We start from the raw sequence: 24,853 nt of genomic DNA on the forward strand, positions 1-24,853 counted from the left end.
GCACACAAAAGCCCCGGGAACACCTCGGCCAACACGTCCCACCTGACCACTGTGAACCAAACTTTACTCAATGGTGAAAGATTAACCAACAGCACTTTTAGGCTGACCCACATCTATTGTTTTCAGTTTCCGGCAAACACGTTATGGTTATTTAAAGGCCCTTACATCAATCATTCACAGGGATGAGTTTATATTCAGGGAGCAATGCTGTCACGCCAGTATAAACAGTAACAAATACTTACAAAACAACAATTTACAATACTGAGTGACAAAAATATTTAATTCTGCTAAATCAGGATTTCAATTTGTCACACGGTACATGTGATAGGCTATAAGATTTTCTAACCAAAACCTAAACTGGAGGCTGGTTCTTATAGGTATTACTAAGTCTGTGGCGAAAACATTTAAAGTTCGATATATTGTGGCAGGAAAATATTGCGATAAATGATATTATTGAGGACCACATGACGCCACTGAAATGGACTCAATCTTAATAAAAATCTCAGTAATCCCTTGTTCTAAAAGTATTTATCCTTTATCACATGAGTTGCAATTAAAATTTAATTAAAGTAAAGTTAAGAGCTTTATTTGCCATTATACAACAAAACTGCGTAGATCAGACGGAGGGTAAATTCAACGAAACACAATTTACGATGAATATTGAGCCTAAAATACATCATTTCTCTGTCATTTATTGGACGATAAGTCGATATCGTAACTATTGTGACAGGCCTCGGTATTACTACATTATAATTCCAACACAATAACAAAATAACACAGTTTACTTTCTGCCCATTTGTACAACTTGCATTACTTTTATGATATTCTGTTTTGCGTCACAATTCGGTATCTGCTCCAGCTTCATTTTAAAGTTTAAAACCCAATACACAACAATAAGAATCCAATTTGCCAATGACCGTTTGTAATCCCTACATCTGCTGTACGTCTTTTACACTTAGCACATTCCATCTCCCAAATAAAAACAATAGCAAATGTCATATTCAAATTCACGCTCGCTCCGTGATGACCAAGTGGAATCTCCGCTTAAATTCTTACCCTCAGATAAAAGCAAACTCCCGCCTGTGCCTCTCTGTTCTCTTTGTGCTCTCCCTCGTGTTCCCCGCAGCACCCCTGGGTCCCGGGAGTCCGGCTGGCTCCGCGCGCTCACGACAGATAGACATTTGTGGGATATGCATCTCCTGCTCAGGACCACACAATCATTTCCATTTTACCCTCTGTTGCACAGGCGAGATAAGACACCTGCGGAGCTCGTCTAATCAGATGAGCTTCAACAGAACTTTATCATTGACATTTACCACTGTTTACCCAACTAATTTCTCTTAACTGCACTGCTGAACTTTTATCTGCAAAATACATACAGCGGCTGAAAAGAGCAAGAAGCAAACATGCAAATTCACAAATATGTGGAGGAAGATAAAATGAGGAGGGGAAAGTAAAGGCATTTGCCAGGCTCCTCTGTCGACCGGGGTGAAGGCGAAACAAGTGGCAGGGACGCGCCGCTCTCTGCAAACCACAAACGCACTGGATATTCGCATGCAAGACTACAGCTTAGGCCTTCATCCAAAAAACACTGTGCAATAAACCTTATTATTTGAAGAAAAGCGATTGTTTAAGAACTAGAAAATGGTATGAAAACTCTTGTACCTTCTGGGGTTTTCATGGTTTGATAACTTTTGAAGAGCCAATTTGAAGCGCATTTTCTGAGAGTTTTCTGAATTAAATGATCATGTAAAGTGTGCACTTGAGATGTAATGCATCACTCGACCAAGAATATGTAACAAAATCAACTCTTCATTTCTCATTTCCAACACAAATACAATACAATTTCAGGAAACACTTTACTGTACACTACCCTTGATACATTGTACCAGCCAAATTTGGTACAATGTAATGTGAAGTGCGACAATCTGTAATAACCTGTACCTATGTAGTACATACACAATGGAATAATATGAATTAGTACTTTGGAGGTACATAATGTAATAAGACATACGACCCAAACTCTAACCCTACAACCTTAAGCCCTAACTCTAAGGGTTTTATGGATTATATCATTCCATTGTGTATGTACTGCATAGGTTATAACAGATTGTTACAGAGCAGATTACAATCTACTAAATTCAGTTTGGTGCAACATAACAAGGTAGTGTAAAACAAAGTGTGACCCAATTTCTAATATTTACCCCCTTCAAATGTAACATTTTTTGTGGTGCATAAGTGTGGTGTTGGACTAAAAGAGGTCAGAAAATAATGAACTGTCCAACCCAATATAAAGTCTACAAGCCAACAATCCCCCAAAACAAAACCCAACAACAGCCGTGTTGGTGATTGTAGCACTGAGATTCCTTAAAGCCACACAGCGGAAGAATTTTACCCAATAAATACAATTGAAATACAAGCATCTATTTTCTGAAGGATATTTTAATGTACAAACAAACATGTGCCTTTGCTGTGAGCGGCTCATCTCTCCTAAGACACACATGACTGTAACTTTACTGGGAGTGGGTACGTCTCCAGCTCGTTTCCACGGAGATGTCGACTAAAGTCAGCAGAATTTCAGATTTAAAGAGGTTAGGTCCTCATCTTAATCCATTCTTTGATTACCCACGGCAGTAATAGTATTTTCTGTGTCGAGCTGGTCATCGGGAAACATGTTTTGTACTGATGTCAACAGTATAGTCCAAAATGTTACGCAGTGTGCCTTTAAGTACATTATAAATAAAATCCATAATTCCTTAATGTTCACGTGGACAGTGGTTGGACCGGCTCGCTTCCATCTCCGCTCTTGAGCCTCTCTCACTCTGAACGACTGTCACAAATTGAAAGTGGAGACCTTCCAGAAACTCGGGCCTGATAATCACACATAAATTAATTAGAAACTGTTTCTTGACATTCTGTGCGCACAGTCTGGGAGCGGCAAAAAGACTCAGGCAAAGCCACTAAATTAATTGTACGCTATGTGACTCTGATAATTAATTCAATCATTAATTCACGTCTGCTTTAACAACTCCTTCTGGCTGCGGCGGAACAGGACGTTTCAATCAGGCCTGTATCGGCAGCACGCGCACTCGGAGACATGGGCAAAAGTTACACGCTGATAAAATTGCTTCGTATGCTTGGGTCAATCAGAGGTTCTTCTTAATCTGTTAATTGCGTCCGATCAGAACTAAGCGGGCGAGAGTGGCTTTGGCTGAAGATCGGTTTGTCCAATAACTGGAAGGCTGGTAGATGAATGCCCATCTCCTTGGAGCAAGACACTTCCATTTTTCCATATTTATGAGGAAATGTGTGATGCAGATGTTTTTCAGGCCACTAAATTTGATTGTAGTTCACGTCACAGCACAGTAATGACATGGGGTAGTTGGACGCGAATAGCATTGTAATAATAGACACATAATGCATTTTGCAGCCGTGTCTCTAAAATGCAACCAAGAATATACTAATTATGTTTTCTGATGATTTACAGTCTTATTGCTGTGCGTTGAAGACACTTAGACATAGGGCTGTGCAATTAATCGAAATTCGATTACAATTTCGATTATTATGATGAATGATTACAAAATTAGCATAATCGGGAACAAAAGTATACATATATTTTTTTTCAAAATGAGTTTGCTTTTGCCTGACATAAAAACAAACAGTGCCGTGTGATTATGTCATCAGGCCGCGCTGCTCAGTTTACTTGCGCAGGTGTGAGGGCTGGCCAGCAGGGGGCCGGTGTGAAACAGAGACTTGCACTTTTTAATGATTGTTGTAGAGCACTTTGGGCAGATGTAGCTAATGTGCGATATATGTAAATAAAGTTAACATTGACTTATCAAAGATAATTTACATACTGTAGATTCGACAATAACCTCTTAATCCCCACCTGAACCGAGCACATTTTCTCCAGTTTGGCTTTACCTAAATCTCACGCTTCAAGAAAAAAGTGACAAAATAGCCACAAAAATGAGACGAGAACTAGGATGAAAATGCAACAAAAGAGCGACAAAATGTGACTATAAAGTGTGAACAAAAAGGCAACAAAAATGCCATAAAAGGAGCAAAAGAAAAGTGATGAAAATGTGTGAAATATGTGATGAAAAAAACAACAACAAAAAAGCGATGGAGACAACGCGAGGAAAATGATCCATTTAGATGGGTTTTGTAGGTCTTAGCTTTCAAGGCATTACACTGGTCTATAGGCTTACGGACCTTATGGATTTGGGTAAAGCTGTAATGGAGAAAATGCACTTGGTTGGGCGGGGCTTTATACACCATAGGTCAAAGGTTTTACAACAAAGCAACCTTGTTCTATGCTTCCATTTAAGTAGTGAGGCATTAAACTGCTGGGATTAAAAAAAATAAACATATAAACTTTTACCTGTAGTGTACATTATTTACATACATGTTTGCAGATTGTGCTCAACGTGTTCAAAACAAAACAAAAAAATCATATTACAGGTGACTCAAGCATACGTGTTGGACCATGAATTAAAAAGTTTCCATGTGATTACCATGTGATTGGCGCACTGGGTTCTCCCATCACCGTGCCAATACTGTGCTGTAAAGTAAAGTGCCGAATTCTCCGACATGACAAAACTGATATGTTGGAGTGACTTGCCTCTATCTGCGAAGCTAAACACTATCCTGCTGTTATTAAAAATGATCCTTCATATCTGCCTCCCATTCGCTGTTGTTGATATTAATTAAGCTAACTGTCTGAGGCACTGATCCATGGCTACACAGTTAATCACGGCGCTGGTGGTGGTGGAGAGGAGCGGGGTTGTGCGCTTCCACGTAGGCCCCATGCGCACTGAGCCATTTGACAAAGTGATGCGAGGTCTACAGTGAGCCGCCGCTGCACCGTTGGATCTTTGTCTGTGTCAGGAAGGAAACTGTGAGGAGCAGATAGAGCAGAGGACAGAGAGACAGGGACACACCACGATAACGCGCTGATATTCGGAGCAAGGGCTGAATGTGCGCAAAATGTGGGACACGAGCGCACTAAAATTGGACACGGGCGGGCAGTACTTGGCGACATCGCACAATTCATTTCACTTAAGCTCGAGTAATGTGTTTATTTACTTTAAGTGTCCATTCTCCTATGGAATAAACCACGAAGCACATGGGCCCTGCAATTTACGTAAACATCAGGAAGCTGCAGCGCATATTAAGACCTGATTAAAGCATAAAGAAACTAAGCAAGGCCAAGGAATTGAACCGGCGTATACTTCGCTATGGCGCATGCATGCTCACTTTTAGTATATCATTTGTCCATAGGCAACACATTCAATCATCTCGATACCCCGCACATTTCACCTCCTCTCATGCACCTAACACTTTTCTCCACCCATCCCCAAGGGAAGGCTTTGATCACACTTTAACACAAAACTTTTATCTGCTCTAAACTCACAGTGCTGAAGAGAAACAAATACTACAGTGCAAGGCTTCTGTCCGGCCGTATTTTGATAGCAGATGCCACAGCACCCAGTGATGTTGTGCAGATTACTGCCTATCGCCCATCAATCATCATGGAGGGAGGATGGATGGTCATCACTGAAGGACAAAGAAAACACTGCCAATCACTGAATCATCCGTTATGTGTGAAAGGCCGGGGTTCTTTACTTAAAAATAACAAGATATTAAGATGAGTGTTATACAAAAGCTTGTTTGTAATCTTTATTTATTTAGGAAAACCCCTATGAGATTAAGAACTTCTTTGTCATATTCAACAAACACACACAACAAATTTGAAGTTCGATATATTGAGGGAGGAAAGTATCGCGATAAACGATATTATTGACTCTAACGATACTAGACGCACTTTTAGAACAAAGGTTTTTATGCCTGAGAGTAACATCATATCCTAAAATACCACCCAGGCTGCAGTAAACATGAAATATATTGAAACTCAATTTGCTTCAGTGAAAAATCTAAGTTTTACAAAGAAAGAAATAATAATAAATGTACAGACGATAAACATCGAGCTCAAAAATGCATCGTTTATCTGTTTTTTTATTGAACGATAAGTCGATATAGTATTTATCGTGACAATATCAGTAGTATTTTTAAGGAGCAGGACAGGACAGTAGAAGTAGTTGGAGTAGATTTAAGAGAAGGTAAAAAGAATATTAACTATGTTTTCCATTGACTAAGATGAGGAGATTGTCAGATGTCAGCCCTGTGGAAACAGATGCACACCGTGATGAAGGAGCTCTTTGATTGACGGCGTGTCCAGACAGGGGCTTACAGGGCCGTCCCGGCTCAGAGACAGGGGGTGTGCTGGCTGCAGATACGAAGGAGGGGCACAACAGGGACTGGGGAGGTGTACTTTTAGTTCAAATGTGTGATTAATTACCTGATCCGGAGGAATGTAACTTTATACTGTGTGTACTGGTCAACTACACTGGGTTTTATCATTGGATCAGATTGAGTATCTCAGTTTTTATTTCATACAGATCTCAGCAAAAAGCCAAAAAAATAATAAAGTTAATGAATGCCTTTGTCGTCAGTGTCGTCATGTGAACGATGCTGCTCTCATCAGTGGGAGGTCGATGCTGCACTAATACACTGAGTTACAATTAACTTCAGAGCACGTGCTGGAGAGTTCCTGTGTGAAGTGGTGCGGCCCGTGTGCTGTCACTTGTACATAATCTCCGTTCATCCTTCTATCAGTGACCCCGCGCTCCCACTGCTCACCTGTAATTTCACTATCAGTCAGTCCTCATCTCCAGCTCTTATTGATCCTTAAACCCCCTCACCCACATTATTATCTCGGCTCCCAACTCACCGCTCATCACTAACGCCACTCTCACAGTCGAGCCTCACACTGGCTTTGAACCGTCTGCTGCTGCTTATTATGCTTTTATATTACGGCATAATGAGGGACAGTTTTCGGTGATTGCTTCAGTGCTTGTACTGCAGCTTATGCTCCCTTTCAATCACAGTGTAGTCAACAAACAGTAAACAGAAAACTATCTCTTGACTAAGTTTAAACATTAATAAAATAAAATATAAAATAAATAAATATACAGTAAAAACTTCTATAATGATCACACTTGGTCTAAACACATTGGTTTATAAATATTTTCAAGCTGCCTTTTTTCTCTTGGGGGTTCACGTGGAACGTCCATGGTTGACCTTTTGACCTCATGATGACCCTTGACCTCTGAGTATAGATTTAACACCAGGGGTCCCCGACTAAAACTGTTCAAAGCCCACAGAGCTTCAGGCATATGCAGTCATTGCACAACAAAAACAAACCGTAGCTCATCAGATGGAAATGAATCAATATTAGGCCTTTTTGGCTTTGATTAATCTACGCATTGAGGCAATTCATTCCTTAATCTCGCATACAAATGTTTATTTACAACACATTTAGCCTCTTTAAGCTACAACATAGCTCCAGGTTTTAGCTTTAAAAAACCTGTTTAAACAAATTGCTGCTACCCTATTATTAAGGGCAAGACATTCAAAAATATCTGTATTTCTGGATTTGGACTATGGTTTGCCTGTTGGGGACCTGGGTCTACACTGAGTCTCACTGAGGGTTCACTCTTGTGTCAAAATGATAAGCACACATTTAGCTTCGTAGAAATGTGTTTCAGATAGTTCTTCAACAAATATTTTGACACTGTGATCTAAAATGTTGAAAAAGTGTATATAATCTACTGTGTGAATGGTTGTTAGCATGTCAGTCTTAAGGGTAACAGAAGGCTCAGGGAAGGGAGGGCATCTGGTATAAAGCTTGCAAATAACAGTAGCCAAGGAAGCATATAACTGTCTGTGCTGACCCCATAGGCAGAATCTAAAAAAGATACCGAGTCTATAGCAGCTAATATTCCTTCAGTCGGCGCCCCATTTACATTAAAAGAGTGAGGCAGCCGTTTGAATACAGCAAAATATTCAATTCAATTTACTCACACTAATAAATCCTGCTAAATGTAAGATGCCATTACTGATAGAAAATGTTGAATTTTATTTCAATATAGGCATGAATAATTTCCTTGATAAAGAGTGATAAGATTTTGACGCTATATCACTTCCCAATTTTCTCCCCACACCCCCTGACACAGGGCGAACAATTGGACCCCCGGGAGCCAGTGGAGCGCGGGGTTTTCCTGCTTGGCCAGCAGCTCCTTATCCTGCCCACCAGAGTTATTCAAATTAGCTCATATAAAGCACTAGAATGGCAGCCGTAATAACGTTTATTATTATTTACCCCTTCAGTGTGTGTGCGTGTGCGGGGGGCGGCTGCTGGGTTATCATACTGTTAATTATAATGGAGCGTGAAGGCGCACTATATGCATATTATCACCAGAGAGAGTCTCATTTATTTGGGCGGAGGAAAAGGGAGACGTTGTATTTGCATAGTCGCACACACGTCCAGAGGAATGGGTGGCGAAGGTGCACCCTCATCACTTTGTCCACGCGATAAGGGCTTTGTTTTTTTTTTCCTCAGCCTGATGCATCTGGTCATGGCTCGCTGAACGGAGCACTCGAGGGAGAGATGTTTGTGAAAAAGCTTACAGTTTGGATCATTGCTGCGGTCTGACACACACCTCGCACTTTTGATGTGGTCCACGGTGGTTTTCATATTTCACCTTGGCATAAGAGGCACCTGTCAACAGTCAGACGGTGGTGTCATAGCAACGGATAGGTTTAGTGATTGATACGCACTTTACATTTTCAACCACTTTTGCCTCTTAGTTGGATACTGGGGCAAGTCTGTGTTCTCTGAGTTACATAGAGACTTACTTTGTGTTCCCCCCCGTGTTCAAAGGCCTTGTTGTAAAATGGCTTTTCAAGATGGCAGTGTGTTTAGTGCCTCTTGCCTCACAACAAGAAGGTCGCAGGTTTGATGGCTAGAGGTGCTCTGTGGTAAATTAATCCAGCAAGATGACTGTGACTTAAAGATATTTGGGTATTTTACAATATGCCGATAAAAGCCGGACAAAAACGGTAGAGACTTGCATTAAAAAGAACTAAGTCGGGGCTTTAAAATGAGCCCCCCAACAATTTCTTAGGCCTCACGGGAACAGAGAAACATCATGATGGAACTTTGTTAGTGTAAAGTTTGTTAGTGTAAAGTGATGGATGTCAAAGTGCACCTAAGGTGTTATTACGCCTCACAATATAGTACCCCTTTCTATCCGCTTCGAAAATCGATATGTTTCATTTTGTGTAACTATACTTGGATCGTGTAACTACTCATGTATCCGTATTTAAATAGGGAAAACATGGAAGAGCTCGGTCTCCTCTCCTCTGTAAGTTAGAAGCAGAGGGGCTAAATGCTAACATCAACTCGTCTAAGCTCAGGTAAGAACATATCTCAGTATGGAAAACGGTGGCCTGTGTACAGGTTTTACCAACTAAACCTAGGTTAATATGGACATTTTGAAGCACAGAACCTGGAGAATTCAATCGCTGAGTTAGTTTTATCTCCACAATTGTATTTTTGATCGCAGTGGAAAATAGTATGCTAATGCTAACAGAAGCTAATCAAAGCTGGGGACAGAATTGATTGAATCACCTAAAGTAAGAAAGTAAAACCGGCCACTGCTGGAGTGACCAAGTATTTGTGTTTTTTTAGAAGTACACACCACACATTTGGTAAAATAATGGGTTCATGATTCAGTGTCTACACCACCTAAAAAGTGAAAGAAGATGATTAAAAATGCCAAATGCTGACGCGGTTGGATGCAGAGTTAATAATATTTGTTACTTCTCTCTGTACTCTAACCTTCTTCGTCTGACATTGAACTCTTGCCCTCGACTGAAATACAGTAGATTTTCCACCTACAGAAACCATAGGCCCGTGGTGATAATGGATTAGTCCTCAGTTGAAAGAATGTGGGACCAGAGCAGCCAATGACAGGGGATTACTCTGACGGTCATTTGCATATCAAGAATTTTAAGCAGCGAAGGGGAAAATATCGAACCCCGCAGCCCTGCAAGGTCATTCAAAAGATTTTCCATCCTTTTTCATAATTTATTTTGCATATCAGGCATTTATGGACACACAGTAGATTAAAAAGGCAGCTATCACGGCATCCCCGATAGGAGCGGGCCCCACCTAGACTTCCGCCACTGCACACGGGGGCTCGGGAATGGAAGACTGCTCTAATCCCGCACTGTTTATTATCTCTCTAATTTGAATGTTGTCTAGTGTTAATGGAAGCCTCAGAGCCACTGTTGGAGAAAAAAAAAAAGCAGAGGAGAAAAAGAGAGCCACCCTGACTATTATCTGTGACTAAGGACTTTACTGGGATTGACAAACAACTCATTAGGCTCACAGACGGTGTCAAACATGTCGGCCGCTAATGAATTGTATTATCTTTTACAGAAGTGAATCCAAATGCTCTGTCGTTGCCGTCTGTCAAAACAATAGCAACAACTGTCAAATAGACTTACATGAATAAATTATTGGAATAAATGGAGAGATTAGTATAATAAGGTTATAATATTAATGGGAAAGTGTCATATCATGGAATTACTTTCTTTCCAAATGCTTCAGAATGTTTAAAATTAAGAGAAAAAAGAGTGAAGTGGAACACTTAGCTATAAGTTCAAAAGGGCACGTGAGGTTGCATCTGACTGCATCTATGGGATTTAGGAAAAGCAAATATTTAAAAAATAAAGACCAAGTTGACATTTTATAAAGTCCCAGGACCATCAACATTGACGAGTAGACTGAAAGATTAACTGTTTAGCTCCTTTAGCAATTACATACTCCAGAACATGCTTGGAGAGCTCAAACCTACAGGGTTCCCAAAATCTAGTTCAATTTGTTGTTTTCAAAGGATATTGCGCCTCCTACATAACTGCAGTCTTTGCACTTTGCTAATTGCAAACTATTCAAAGTGTGATTTCGATTCAATGGCTTGTGCAGGTTCAGCTTGAAGCATGGTTGACTAGCAGTGATACTAATACACTAGTACACGGTTCAGTGAATACAGTAACACAGTAGCAGATACAACAGAAACCATACAAACAGTAAACAAAAAGAAAGTGTAATAGTAGGATATTGCATAAGACATGTACCAATCGGTGTGTGGCAAAAAGGATTCTGAGGCATTCTGTTATAGAAAAATTAAAAGTCCTTTAATTCAACATGGAAATACCTACGCGTTTCACAACAAAGTGTCTTCCTTATGCCCTGAGGAATGCACTTCTTGCCACACACCTATATATTTTTTGCAAGATCCTACTATTTCATAGCCCATAGGCCTTTTCCTTGAAGAGCACCTGGCTTTACAGATTTTTACAACATTGCCTGGATCCCACTGCAAGTGTGTTAGTTGAAAACACTTAAAAACAATGAAAAATCACAATTAAATTCAATTAAAACCAATATATTGTATCTGTAGCTTTAACCACCAGGCTGTCAGGAAGCCGATCGCCTGAACCTTCCCTGCCCTCCCTGTGCCTTGAGAGAAACAAACATTTTGATCCATATGAATTCACAATGAAATCATTTATATGTTTGAATTAAGTACAGAGCTTCATATAGTTCTATTTACTAACATGTACTCCTATGGTCCTTATGGATTTCAATATGACAGTCGTGAGCAAATGTATTCAACTCTTAACAAACGTGCACGCGGCTAAAAGCAGATAAGTGAATTGCTATAATTTTATTATTTATTTCCCGCCTTATCTGGCTTTGTTTTGTTATTTATTTCTCTCTGTCTTCAATGAGTTAAACAATCCCAGGAGATTAGGAATGCGCTGTTTGTTTTTCAGGCGCCACACGTTTCATGTCCATCTCTCTCTCCGTGTGGGTGTGTGTTTGTTAATTCCAGAGGATGTGTTCATTATCGTCCCGTCCAGGCCTGTCCCTTTAATAGTAATTGGAGCTATATTAATTGCTGTTGCGGTGGCTGGCTGATGGTAGCACCGCGATGCCGAGCTGATACGGGCCGTGCTTTTTTATTGTTTTTTTTTCCCTTCGTCTTTTCCCTTCCTCCGGTCTTCACAAACTAACAGGCGATTGAGCGTCGGTATGGGGGAGGGGAGAGGGGGGGGTAAGGGAGAGAGATAGCCCCTCTATCAGCTCCGGAGCAGGCGCTGTCTTTATCAGGAGCACGATTGGCAAAAAGGAAACTTTGACCGGTCTGAATTTTTCTCTTATCGTGGCGAGCCCCCCTCCTCCTCCTCTCCTCCTCCTCCTCCTCCTCTTCCCTCGCTCCATCCATCCACCTTCTCCTCCTCGGCTCTCTCCATCACACCCCTCCTCGCCCCACAACGCCACGCATCTATTTCTACCATTGTTTCTGCTTAGTGGTGGTTGCTTTGAGATGGGTCTGAAGCACCAGACTCCTCCAATGAACATGACAGACCCAAGAACCAGAACTTCTAACTACCTTCTTTGAAAACATCTTGACATAAGCACCAGGAAAAAGAATCAAAATCCAACTGATGAAACCGTACTCCATACGGTTTGCATATTTGTCATTTCATTGACTACTTCTTAGGGCTGCAACTAACGATTATTTTGGTAATCGATTAATCTACTGATTACTTTTTACAATTAATCGAATCAAATCTTTCTACCACATGAAGCTAAAGTCATCATGACATGTTGATGGAGTAAACTTAAAGTGAATGTTTGTAGGAGACTCTCTAATTCTGCTTCTGATTGGATGAGACAAAGACAGATATTCATGAAATTTACAATGAACAAAACACTACAGACCTTAACTTTAAAAACAAAGCATGTTTTCATCAAAAATACATAATTGTCATGTCATTTTTGCTCCATTTGAGTCTGTGTTTACTAGAAAATGATTAATCGATTACTAAAACAGTTGTCAACTATTTCAATAATCGAAGTTTCAGCCCAACTACTTTAATTACATTCATTATGTCTTGTTACGGGTTCTTCTCGAAAAACATTAGGTTTCACTGGCATTGCTTCTTAACCTGAAGCGTGAAAAGAAAACACAGAACTATATTTTACTTTTTAAGCTACAAGTTTGGGGAGGTCATATGAATTTCAGCAGAAATACTGACCAGCAGATGGAGAAAATATAAGCCAGAGAAATACAGGAGTTTACAGGTGTTCATTCAATTTACAGGTCAGTTGAAATGTTCTCCTAATTTCCTCTCTGTTGGCAAATATAGGATCATTGCTGAGCGGCGTATCTAGTGGTGGCAAACTCACTCAGAGGATCTTTTTCATCTCTTTCATCTTTTAAGTGGCACCCTTAAAGCGTTTGCTGATCTCGAACCAGCGTAAGACACTGACCTGGCCTGCTCCGCTGCTGCCCCTCTGTCTCCGCCTCTCCCTCATCATCCTCTTCATCACCACTCTGGACTGGGGCCTGTTCATCCGCCGGCTGTTCTTCATCATCAGGACCGCCCCGTGAATCTTGGCTGTGGGGCTCTGTGCACACAATAATCATCATAAGTTTTACAGTAATCTCGCAGAAAATTCAAATCAAATCAAGCATCAAGTAATTCAGTAAAAGCTGGAACTGTTAAATGAAATGATAATAATTTGTGATTGTGGAAGCGCAGCAGAATGTGCAGTCCCTGAGCGGGGCCTGTGCTGCTGTTCCCGTCTGCAGATCAAAGCTCCTCTGCTGTAACGCTACTCCTGCTCTCACACACATGAACCCTTTGATTTGGTTCAACCATCACAGACTTCAATGTGACTGTCCAACTGCATCGCTGCTGCCCCGCGCTGTCTGCACATCTGGACCCCTCCCTGTGGACAAGCCTGAGTGCTGTATCCAAAAAATGCCTTATGTTTTTGCCGGGTCAAAATCTATGCGCCTTCGGGTTAGTACACGGCGCTGAATTGCAGGAAGACTGTGAGGCAATGACAATGGCTTATAGAGACACAGATGTAAAGCTAAACATACGCCACAATGCACTCGCTTTTTATGTGGAGTGTATCTAAACCAATCCAAAGCAGTGTGAAACGTGGACCTGAACTTTGGCTGTGGAGTCACTATCGTCTGGTTCATCGCACAGTGTCCCTCCCCATTAGCAGGATCCCGATTAGTGAGATTAGATTAATAGTTGCATCGGAGCCCCTCGGCCTATCAGGGCGCAGCATCTCTCTGTACTTGTTGTGTCTTCATCATTATCATCGGATCCTGGTTCAAAGTGACGCAGCAGTGCAGTTCATTAGAGGAATCCACAACTTGTACAATTTAATATGCATGTGACGGTTTTGATGTGACAGAATAGCTAACTAGCTCAAATAAAAATGTGCGACTCTAAACAGTGGTTGACAAACTGGAGTGCCTCTGTGGCGCCTTTAAACTGGAAGAACAGAGGATAAACAAGAAAAAAAAACTCCAGATACATTATATTATCTCTTGTTGAAAAAAATGAAGTGTAAATTGCAGATCACCCTGACGAAGAAGTACACATAGCACAGTTTGAACCACTTGACTAATGATCTTTCTAAATAAAACGGCACTAAAACTGAACCCAAATGTGTGCCAACATAATGAACCTAAGTTGCACCTTCTTATATCACTAAAGCCATAAATCATGTACAACGAAGACGTCACACCATGATACAACATTGCCCTGTATACTCAACACACATTGGTATTCAACACACCACCTGGGTGCAGATTATTTAGGTGAGATTATTGGTTCAGACTAAACATGTCGAAATCTCAAAAATGCCCCAAATACTCCAGATACTCTCCACTTCCTGGTGCGCTGTCCCCTTCCCCAAACCTGCGCCTCTCTCCACCTCGATAAGGCCTCGGCAGTGTGTGCACAAAGAGCCTGTTTACCCTCACATTCCCGCTCCGATAACGCTCCGATAGCGCCCAATCGATACCAGCCATAAATGCCCCGTGACCATGTGACGCCTCCACTTTCTGCAATTTTTAATGTAGCAGCTCGCCCCTGAGATTGGGATCTGCATCTCAGAATAAATCAACACAGGCAAAACCCTGGCAACATCCATCTTCACGTCACGTCCACCTTTCATACAGCGACATACTAACACACATGTGGCCCCTCCCCCCGCCTAAACACCGCCATTATTTTCAGCTATAAATCACATTGAATGGCACATTGATTTTATCCGGCAGCGGCTTGAGCGCGGGAGGGGAGCTGGAGACACAGTTATTGCGTTTAATATTATCAATATTATCAGCCATATCATCTGAGACAGGGAGGCAGGTATCAGGAGGAGTCGACAGACACTTTTCTGCCAGGACACCCCCCCAACCCCCCTTTCCTCTCCCTCACCCTCCCCTTGCTCACCCCTCCCGCCCCGACAGCAAGACAGTCTCCATCAATCTGATAAGATGAACTTCCCCTGTCACACCTGCCGGGCAAAGTCACCCAACAACCTCACAACTTTTGCAGTACTCAGTACTTCGCTACTGCCTTTCATGCCCAGCCAATTACTCACCGTTGTGGTCAGGAGTGAAGTGTTTACTGTATGGGAAGACTAGGCCAGGATGAATGATGTGTGTGAGTGAATGGTGGTGGTCAGAGGGTCCGTTGGCGCAGACGTGTGTAGTCGCGAAAGCGCTTCTGACAGTCTCCCCCAGGGGAAACTGAAGCTACAAACGTAGCTTTCCACCACCGAGTATGGAGTGAATGTACAACTGTCTCATGTAAAGCGCTTTGTGACTATATGTCTGTGAAAGGCGCTATATAAATAAAGATCTTCTTCTTCTTCTTCTTCTTCTATGAATGCAGTATGTATTGCAGTAAAGAAAACAATTAACTAGAAATCCTGTAATTCTTCCATATGTCTTTATAGTAATAACAACGGCTCACACATGTGCTTTACAAGCCTGTGTCATTAGTTTCACAAAGCACTACACTGTAGTCATTCACTCACTCCATTCTCGGTCGTAGACTGAGGCAAACAAAGCTGCCGAAATGCGCCATTGGCCCCACACCATTATCAGTCAATGGCAGAGAAAAGTTCTCTTTGGTCCACATGGCGGGGGCTGGCATAGCTGCCATACCACCCCCTAGTGGCTAAAGGAGACTCCTGAAGATGCAATAACATGCAATCCAGTGGTGACTTTACAAGTGTCAAAAACAACTGAAAAGCCTGGCCCCAAAGACTGATCGTTTCTAAAAATACGGTTTATTCCTGAGACAACACTGAGAAGAGTTTCCCGCCTTTTTGGAATATGCTCTGTAGAAGGAGATAGAGCAGCCATCATGGATTCTCTCTCAAATGGAGTAATTCATGTAAATGGGGAAGAATGAGCAATGGCAGTTTATAAATATTAAGTCAATGTTATCAACTCACACACATCACATTCATCCAGGTTGAAGTGTCTTGCCCAAGGATACAACAATCTCCACCTGTGGGAATGAGGATTCCAATAACTGACACACTCTGAGCCATTGTTGCCCCATCAGTACAAAAACTGATTTGTGAAGCTAAAGTAGTAACACTGCAGTTACTGGAACACACATGTCCTTCTGTAATGCAGTACTACTGTTTTATTGTTATAACTAGGTCACATGTCATAATGTTGTACAAAAAGACTGGACTTGTCAAAGGAGAGAATAAAAAATATGGAGTCAACAAAGATAAAACCTTTTTACAAAGTACAACTATAAACATTTGAGTTTAAGGTTCAAGTTCAAATGTTATAGTAAAAGAGATCAGCTATCTTTTCAATGTGATGCCTTTGCCATATATTGATTTATCTTTACAACTACTGTACCCGCTCATTGTCTGGTATTTCATGTTTGGTCATAAAGTGCAGACAGGAAGCTCCTGTTCAGCTATAGCTGTGGGAGGAACTTAGTCACCCTGGTTGCATTTCAAAAAGAATTATTAAAGTAATTGGTGTGCCTGAAGATTATGAAGGGTTTCATTGGACATGCACACACTTTAAAAATGGTTTTCACAGTGAAATGAATGAACAAAATAAAAAAAAAACTGACATATTCACGGATGGCATGCTACACTCTGTTCATTGAAAGAAACAAAGAAACAAGTAGTTGCCCAGAGCAGGGCTCAATGAGAGATCAGTGCGAGGTTGCACTGTCTAATCAGCACAAATGGATTTGATCAAACTTCCTGTGATCTACAAGTAAGATACTGAGAAAAGGGAACTTTGTTTCTGCTGCATTTCTGAGAAGTCCGACTCTCACAAAGTCACTGATGCAGACTGGAGGCTGAAGGCTCACTTTCAGAAGCTGCATTTGATAAGGTTCAAACGACAGCCATTTGATTATGATGACTGATTAAAAATGAGACAGAACTGTGAGTAATGAACAATAGAACATACACAAAAGGGACAAAAGACAACTTTACTGAATAAAATCTGAAACACATGAACATAAATTCGACTGCTATGAACTGGTCTCTTCTCAGAATAATCAACTCAAAAGTGTTTTCATTCAGGGGTAAATGCACCGTCAATCTATAGCCAATCCTTACAAACATATGACTCAAAGTCCTTAAACCTCAGTTAAACAGTTGCACAGCACATCTACAACGGTCAATATAAAATGATTCCATTGGAAATAGCAAAGATGAAGTGATTGTGAACCCAAAATGCCAGGTCTTGTTAGTCCTAGAATGTGTTTTTCTCTTGCTCTTATCACCCTGGTTATCTGGCTGCATGTGTGTGTGTGCGTCGCAGGTCCAGATGGCGGATAAGAGGCCTTGGCTTTATTAGCCAGTGCTGGCCTGATAAAGACCTGGTATTGATCCCAGGTTGAAAGAGCAGCTTCGTCAAACATGGCTGATTTACAGACAACTGATAATGGCAGCGCCGGGCAACGAGACACCCCTGTGAGGAGAAAAGCTGAATTAACCTCCGCACACAAGCCAACTCACCTTTCGCATACTCTGAAACACATTTCAAATGGAACAGCTATGTTTAGCACATCATTTAAACCCTAAAACATTTTAAAATAAACACAACACACTACTCAAACCTTGGGCTTATTTGGCATATTTATTTTGAGCTGCATTTTGACATTAGGCTCATTAACTAAGTGCTACTATTAAGATGAAAAACTGCAAAAGGAGCAGAGGCCCCCGGGATTAGTATTTTAAATGAACATGAAACAAACTAACAAGGCAATGTATGTTTCCAACACACAATGATTTCATGTGGAGTTTGCCATCGTATGTCTGCCCCGAGTTCCTCTTTGGGCACAATCTTCTGCACACTCCGCACCCCTCACCTCGCGCACACACCAACCCCACTCTAATCTCTAATCTCGTCTCGATTAGCACCTGACAGAATTTCCATGGCTTTATCAAACCGAGCCAACCAGCCAGACGCTTATCACGCCCGAGCCCCAAAATTTCACAAGAGCAGGAATTTTTGAGATTAAAAAACACAGCTGGTGAAATCTTGAATAAGTCAAAAGAATATGAGAAAGAAAAACTCCGTCGCCATCACACGCTACAAGGGAGAGACTTTTGGATAAGAGGTGCGTGAAGGGCAGGCCAAGATTCAACCTACACTGTTTCTTTTTATTGGTTCTGACACAAAGCAGATAAGCTAGTACCGCATGTGTGCTTGTGGCGTTTGTGTGAAGGGGATAAAAAAAAAAAAAACAGGTTAACAGCAGTTGATCAAAGATTTTTTTTCTTCTACGACAGTTAACGGTCGCTGTAACAGTTGCTAATAGAGATAATAGAGATAGCGCGCTCTTCACTCAAAAGTACCCATTCTTTCAAGAGATTATTCTTCCAGGGCAGTATCAGCTACGATCGGCTTTGCGCTTGAAAAAGGACAAAGAAAAATATTAAAAAGTTAATGGAGAAAAAAGCCAGAATGGATAAGTGGTGGAAGCTTTAAGCATGTAGAAAAGTCTATAGTCATGTTCACACAGATAAGAAACTAATATAAATATAGCTCAAAGTGCCTCTTATATAAAATGCTATTTATTTAATTCAAAACATGACTTTGGATGATCTTGACTTGACTTTGTGGATCAGTGACTCGTATAGGGTGCAGGTGCAGTAACCTTGCAGAGTGCACCCTGGTCAGATCATTTGTGTCAGGTTTCCACTAAAACACGAAGCACTTCGCGGCCGTTCTCTTAAAACGTGTGAACATGAGCCGTCTAAGCGACTGACAGAACAATTTTTGTCCCCCCTGTGCAGGGACATTTGAGCTGTGAATGTTATGAACCATCAAGCTATTTCCAGACATAGGTTTTCACTTTAAAACACCCCCCCTTTTGAGGAGAAATGTATGTCTTCGATCTATGCTTCGGATCCGCTTTCTGATGCATTTATCCAGGTTTGGAAGTGGCAAGAGCTTTGTGACCCTCTAGATTAGATGTTTTGAAGGACCTTTATTTACAAACCTTTTTGAGCTTTTAACCTTTTTATTATTAGAGGTCGACCGATATATCGGGGGCGATATTTGGGGATTTTACAATATCGGCTATTGGCCAATCTAGCACAGAAAAAGGTTGATATCTCGGGACCGAAAGATAGAGACTAATCGTTTTTTGCACTGAAAAGAGCAAAGTCTCGGCTACAATTCCCTCGGCCTTAGGGAAACAGAGAAACATTGCTGTATGTCATTTTGAAGCACAGAACCTGGGAATTCAAATGCTGAATTAGTTTTAACCTCTGCAATTGTATTTTTGATTGTCGTGCAAAATGAAGCGGCTCACGGCAGCTAATCAAAGCTGGGACAGAAACTACGATTGACTCACCTGAAGTAATAAAATAAAATCAGCCACCGCTGGAGTGGCAAGTATTTAAGTTTTTACAGGATTGAGACATTTGGAAATCAAAAAACCAAAAATATTGGTCAAAAATATCAGCATAATAACAATCCCCCAAAAAATCGGTATTGGCATCGACCTCAGAAAACCCCCAGCACACACTCCGATATACAGTCGGCTGATGAATTTGTTATGTTAAATCTAAAAAGAAATGCACAACTTGATGATGATGATGATGATGATGATGATGATGAGGATTATGAATAACAGTAATACTAACATGACAATAAATAACGCATAAGGAAATAATAAATAAATAAATAAATGTATACACTTGTTATAAAGTGTAACATACTGTGATTGTTGACTTAATGTAATGCATTGTTGCATTTGATGTAAATATGTAATCATATGTTATTATTGCAACCACATTATTATTATTGAAGTGAATAGGGGGTGGGAGTTAATAAGCTTGTCTTCTTCCCACTCCTTTTCGAGCTTTGTAATTATTATTATTCTTTTTTTTCTCACTTTTGTGTCTGTTTTGTGTAGCTCGAAATAAAATATTCAATCAATCATTCAATCAATCAATCAACTTTGCACAACTTTTCTCTCACCTTCACTGTAGCCTGGTGTGTGCGGCAGCGGGCTGGAGCTGTCCCGGTCCTCTGCGGAGTCGTCTGGATCGGAAGCCCCGCCCTCTTCTCCTGACAGACTGACGCTGTCCGCTGCGTTGTCCTCTCCACTGTCCAGATCGCCCATGGACCCTGAAGAAAAGACACAAACCAGTTGAAAGCGCTAAAATACACACACAATAAACACTTTATCATAACATTGTAGAGAGCCATGGGTTTCAACAAGGGACATATTGTATTTGATGAATTGTGGACCTCAGACATGCAAACTAAAACTACGATTTTAAGGCTTTGAAACTGCGCTCTTTTCGTGTGCGATCTGAGGACATAATGACTGTGAGCAAATTACACTTAACAAATAGCAGTTTAATTATGTTCCCAAAGCCTTAAGTCTAAACAATTTAAAAAAAAATAATGGACAGCGTAAGGGTTTAACAAGCTACTTATGATAATACTTTTTTTTTTAAATCGCCTGAACGTCGCGTGCCTGTTTTATAAGTGTCCTCTCGAGAATAAAAACATATACGAGATGGATTGGACACAGTGAACGCTCTAATCCAGCAGATTAATAGCAGAGAGCCGGGACACCTCCTAGCCTGATCCCTATCACTTACACTGCTATAGTCCCCGCTGACCACAGTAATTAGACACTACTTCTCATCTATTTTAGCCCCTTTGAAGATATCATCCAAAATATGGAGACGGCTAATATGGATTTAATGCGACTTTCTTAAATTGCTGTATTAATAATAGGCCTTCGATCGGGTGATTAGACCAGTCAGAGCTAAACGCAGAATTAACCGCGATGCAGATGGTGATTTAGTGGTCTTAGGTACTCGAGTAATAAATGGCATTTTGGAGTATCGCTTTGATCATGTAATAATGGCCACTTGATAAAAGATTCATGTTGATTCAACGTTTAAGATCAGTGAATCAGAAGAAGAATCAAAGAAGTCATATTAACTCGATTTGTTTATTTTGTTATGAATTAGCTGTAATATTTGATCATTTTATTATTAGTCCGAGGACGTAAATGTGACAAAGGTTTACATAAATAATAATATCCAGTATCTTAATGAAAAACAAGACAAGATGAATCTGCTCTTTGCTAATTTCAATACCATTTTGTGGCGCCCTGAGGGGAGTAAACACCAACTACAGCAGCCTTTGTTCTTTTCTGTAAAACAAAGTATTGCAAATAAATGACTGAAACGAGGGCAGGGCGATATGGCCTATAATCTATATCACGATATAAAATGATCACGATAACGATATATTTGATGATATAATTGACAATGGACAAATTACTCGAAAATCCCAGCCTCACGCCTATTGGGAAGATTCATTCAGTTAAAATTTCTTCTCCTTTTTTTATTTATTTATTAATTTCTAGGGCTGGGACGATCCACTTTTGTCACGATCCGATACATATCACGGTACTCAGGGGCCGATCCAATTGCAATACAGTAAATAATGATGATAAATTATATGTTAGCCTTAAAATGTGCAAAAAGAGAACAGTCGTGTGTCCAAAGTGTATAAACCATAATGACATTTGACACTTATTGAAGTGTTAAAGGGGCTGGATGCAAGTTGGTCATTTATACTCACTACTGCCACCTCAGGTCATACGTGTAACTGCAGCTTGTATATTAAGCTCTTGCATGACGGCACTTCGGACCTGAAGTAACAACTTTTTGAGTGACAGTGCAGGATTTTAGAGGCAGATGTGGTGAATAGTTCTGAGCTCTTTCTACATATTAGGACATGGCTGGAACAACACATGATTTTAACATTTTAAAATTCTGTGTAGTCCCTTTAGGATTGAAAAGCGCATTATTGCAAAATGCAACGAAGTGCTGATGACAGAAAACAAAAGAGTATATGATAAAAAATACCTCCAAATACAAGTACTGAACTTTTGCAATACCCGATAAAGTATCTACTTGGTTTTGCTGCAAAAAGTATGATGCAAAACCGATCCGATATTTTGTCCCAGCCCTACTAATTTCCTCGCAAATATGATCTACATCCTTCATTTCATTTTACTTTTGCGGCGCCTGTCCCCGTGTTCTACATTCGGTGTTTAGCGTTGAGCGTAACACAAAATATATCACGTCCAGAACGATATAAAAAATTACAACGATATCGAAAAATGATATTGCGATAACGATATGCGATACGATACGGCCCAACCCTACTTGAAACATATTTATTATAACATTCGTGCTGTGCAATCCTGTGTCTAGGACTAAACAATTGAAGAAAAATCTCAAATAGCAACAAATGCATTAGCCGTTTATGCTTTAAATGTAAAACTCAGTCCACATTGTCATTTATTTCAAGACAGTGTTTCATAAAGGCTGTGCGAGACATGAACGAGAAGAACATGAGAGCGACCACACAAACAAACAGATATTTTTGGGAACACAACGAGCATCGGACCCCAGACAGGTTGTAAATTAATTTGTGATCTTGTGTTGTAACCAGTGCGGGGATTGTTCCTGGTCTAAAGCCGTGACTGGGGGCGTATATATTTACACCGCTGGAACAAAGGGCCTCTATAATCTATACAAAGCACACAACAATAGGCGTGAATAAAGACGGGGCGTAGAGAAAGGGAGAGGCAATTTTTCTAATTCTGTTAATTTCACTTCCAAAGCAATTAAAAAGCAGGCGCGGAGATAATGCTTGGAAACAATCGCGGCTGACAAAGTGTTTCTGTCTTTGTAAATGAAACATCTTTAGGCTAATTTCAACTTCCACGCCTGCATGCTCCGCGCGCTCTCATTTCAGATAAAAATTAACACAGCGAGATTTGGACCCGGGAAAAAAAAAAAAAAGAGAGAGAGAGAAAAAAAAAAAAGATCGATCCGGTACACAATATTTTTAGAACGAGGTCCATCTAATTTTCAGTATCTATAAGGGCATTTTCAGACAATTAATTTTGCTTTAATCAAAATCGTACAAAGCCGGTTCAGAGTCGGAAATTCCAATTAAATTCCCCGGTTCGTTAAAATGGAAGTCGCAGTTATGAGGGTTTTTTTTTCTTCATTACTGGCTGTGGTTTTAATGAATCAATCGCTGCATCACTGCTTTCAGACATCAAATGAACGGCAAAAGTTTTATCCAAGGAGAAGTAGTTCAGGCTGGGTATAGGGATAGCAGGCCGACAGTGATAAGTGAGAGGCGTTTTTTTTTTTTTTTTACTTCATTTGGCCTGTTTTAATTGTGACAGAGTGATATCCGCCGTTAAAAAAAGAAAGAAATGAAGTCAACCGTGGTGCAATCATAGAAAGTCATGTGTATCTCCAAATGCAGGGACGATGTGTTAAAAGAGGAGCAGACCGTGAACAGGGCCCAGAGCGGCACCAGTTCGGGCCTAATCGGGAACGAAAGGCCAAAGAAGTCGTTTTGTGTGATGTTCAGGAAAATGTGTTAAAGCTTGTGTTTAACTATTCCATTTATACACGCCGGTTTGAGTTAATTTGTTTCTTTATCTGGCTAAATTACGGTCTCAAACAGAAGTGCGTTGAAATATCACGTGTTGAAAGGGTAAATAATCTGTGACTAACAATCAGCATTCAAGAAATCATGCATTATTTGTGAAGGATATTCCCACTGCAACACAAGAGTGAGTCAAGCATAAACAAACACAATACTCTACGTAATATTCCCCAATGTATTATGGAAAACTATGTATTGTCTGGGTACTTTTCAATCTTTTATGGCACCAGGACCTGAAAGATACTTTTTTCCCCCTTTCCTAAGTAGGGCTGGGTAACGTTAAACAATTACCACTCTGGTATTAAGGGAAAAAAAGGTTTAGGTACTACTGGTATCGAAAGCAGGTACCTAAGTTTTGATGCTGTTGGTCATCAAAACAAAGAGAAAAAAAAGAAAAGTTAAAACACAAGTTGAATAATTGGGGGACAATCAGGAAAAAAAGCAAAACATTAAAAAAAAAAAGACAAAGAAAAAAACCACGTATAAAAATTTGGAAAAAGGGTTAAAATACAAATGAATACAAATAAATTAACATATATAATAACAATAATAATGCAAAAGTTTTATATAGCGCTTTTCTGGACAAGCAAAGACACTTTACATTGCATTATTCGATCACCAAATGCTCTGTGGTGGTAAGCTACTATTGTAGCCACAGCTGCCCTGGGGTAGACTGACGGAAGCGAGGCAACCAGTCTGCGCCATCAGCCCTTCCGACCACAACCACTTACTCACGACATTCGCTAGGCTTCCTGGTGTAACCAAATGGTCTCCCATCCAGGTACCAACCAGGCCCTTCCCTGCTTAGCTTCCATGGTCTGACGGGATTGGGCAGAGCAACTGTGGTATGGCCACCTTTGCCACATTATTCATCTGTTTTATGGTTCTCTATGACAAACTAAATATAACAAAAAGTATTGTTGAAGTACCGGCATTGAAAAAGATTACGGTGCTCAGCCCTTTTCCTAAACTGCATTATTCATTATCTAGAACCAAAATGAATGGTGACACCACGTTTTTGAAAGATTAATTTTCATCTTTTATCCGAG

At 40.5% G+C, this 24,853-nt stretch overlaps 1 protein-coding gene across 1 annotated transcript in view; it reads right to left on the minus strand.

Annotated features, from left to right (window-relative positions):
- zfpm1 (zinc finger protein, FOG family member 1) overlaps nt 1–24,853 on the minus strand; it is a 74,531-nt gene that overhangs the window by 23,727 nt on the left and 25,951 nt on the right. Inside the window, exons 2-3 of the mRNA XM_079567185.1 lie at nt 20,280–20,429; nt 13,253–13,390 (exon numbers count right to left, since the gene is read on the minus strand). Coding sequence (XP_079423311.1) covers nt 13,253–13,390; nt 20,280–20,429 — 288 coding nt within the window. The remainder of the gene's footprint in view (nt 1–13,252; nt 13,391–20,279; nt 20,430–24,853) is intronic.

The sequence above is a fragment of the Gobius niger genome (genome assembly GCF_951799975.1).
Source record: "Gobius niger genome assembly, chromosome: 12".
NCBI classification, from domain to species: Eukaryota; Metazoa; Chordata; class Actinopteri; order Gobiiformes; family Gobiidae; genus Gobius; species Gobius niger.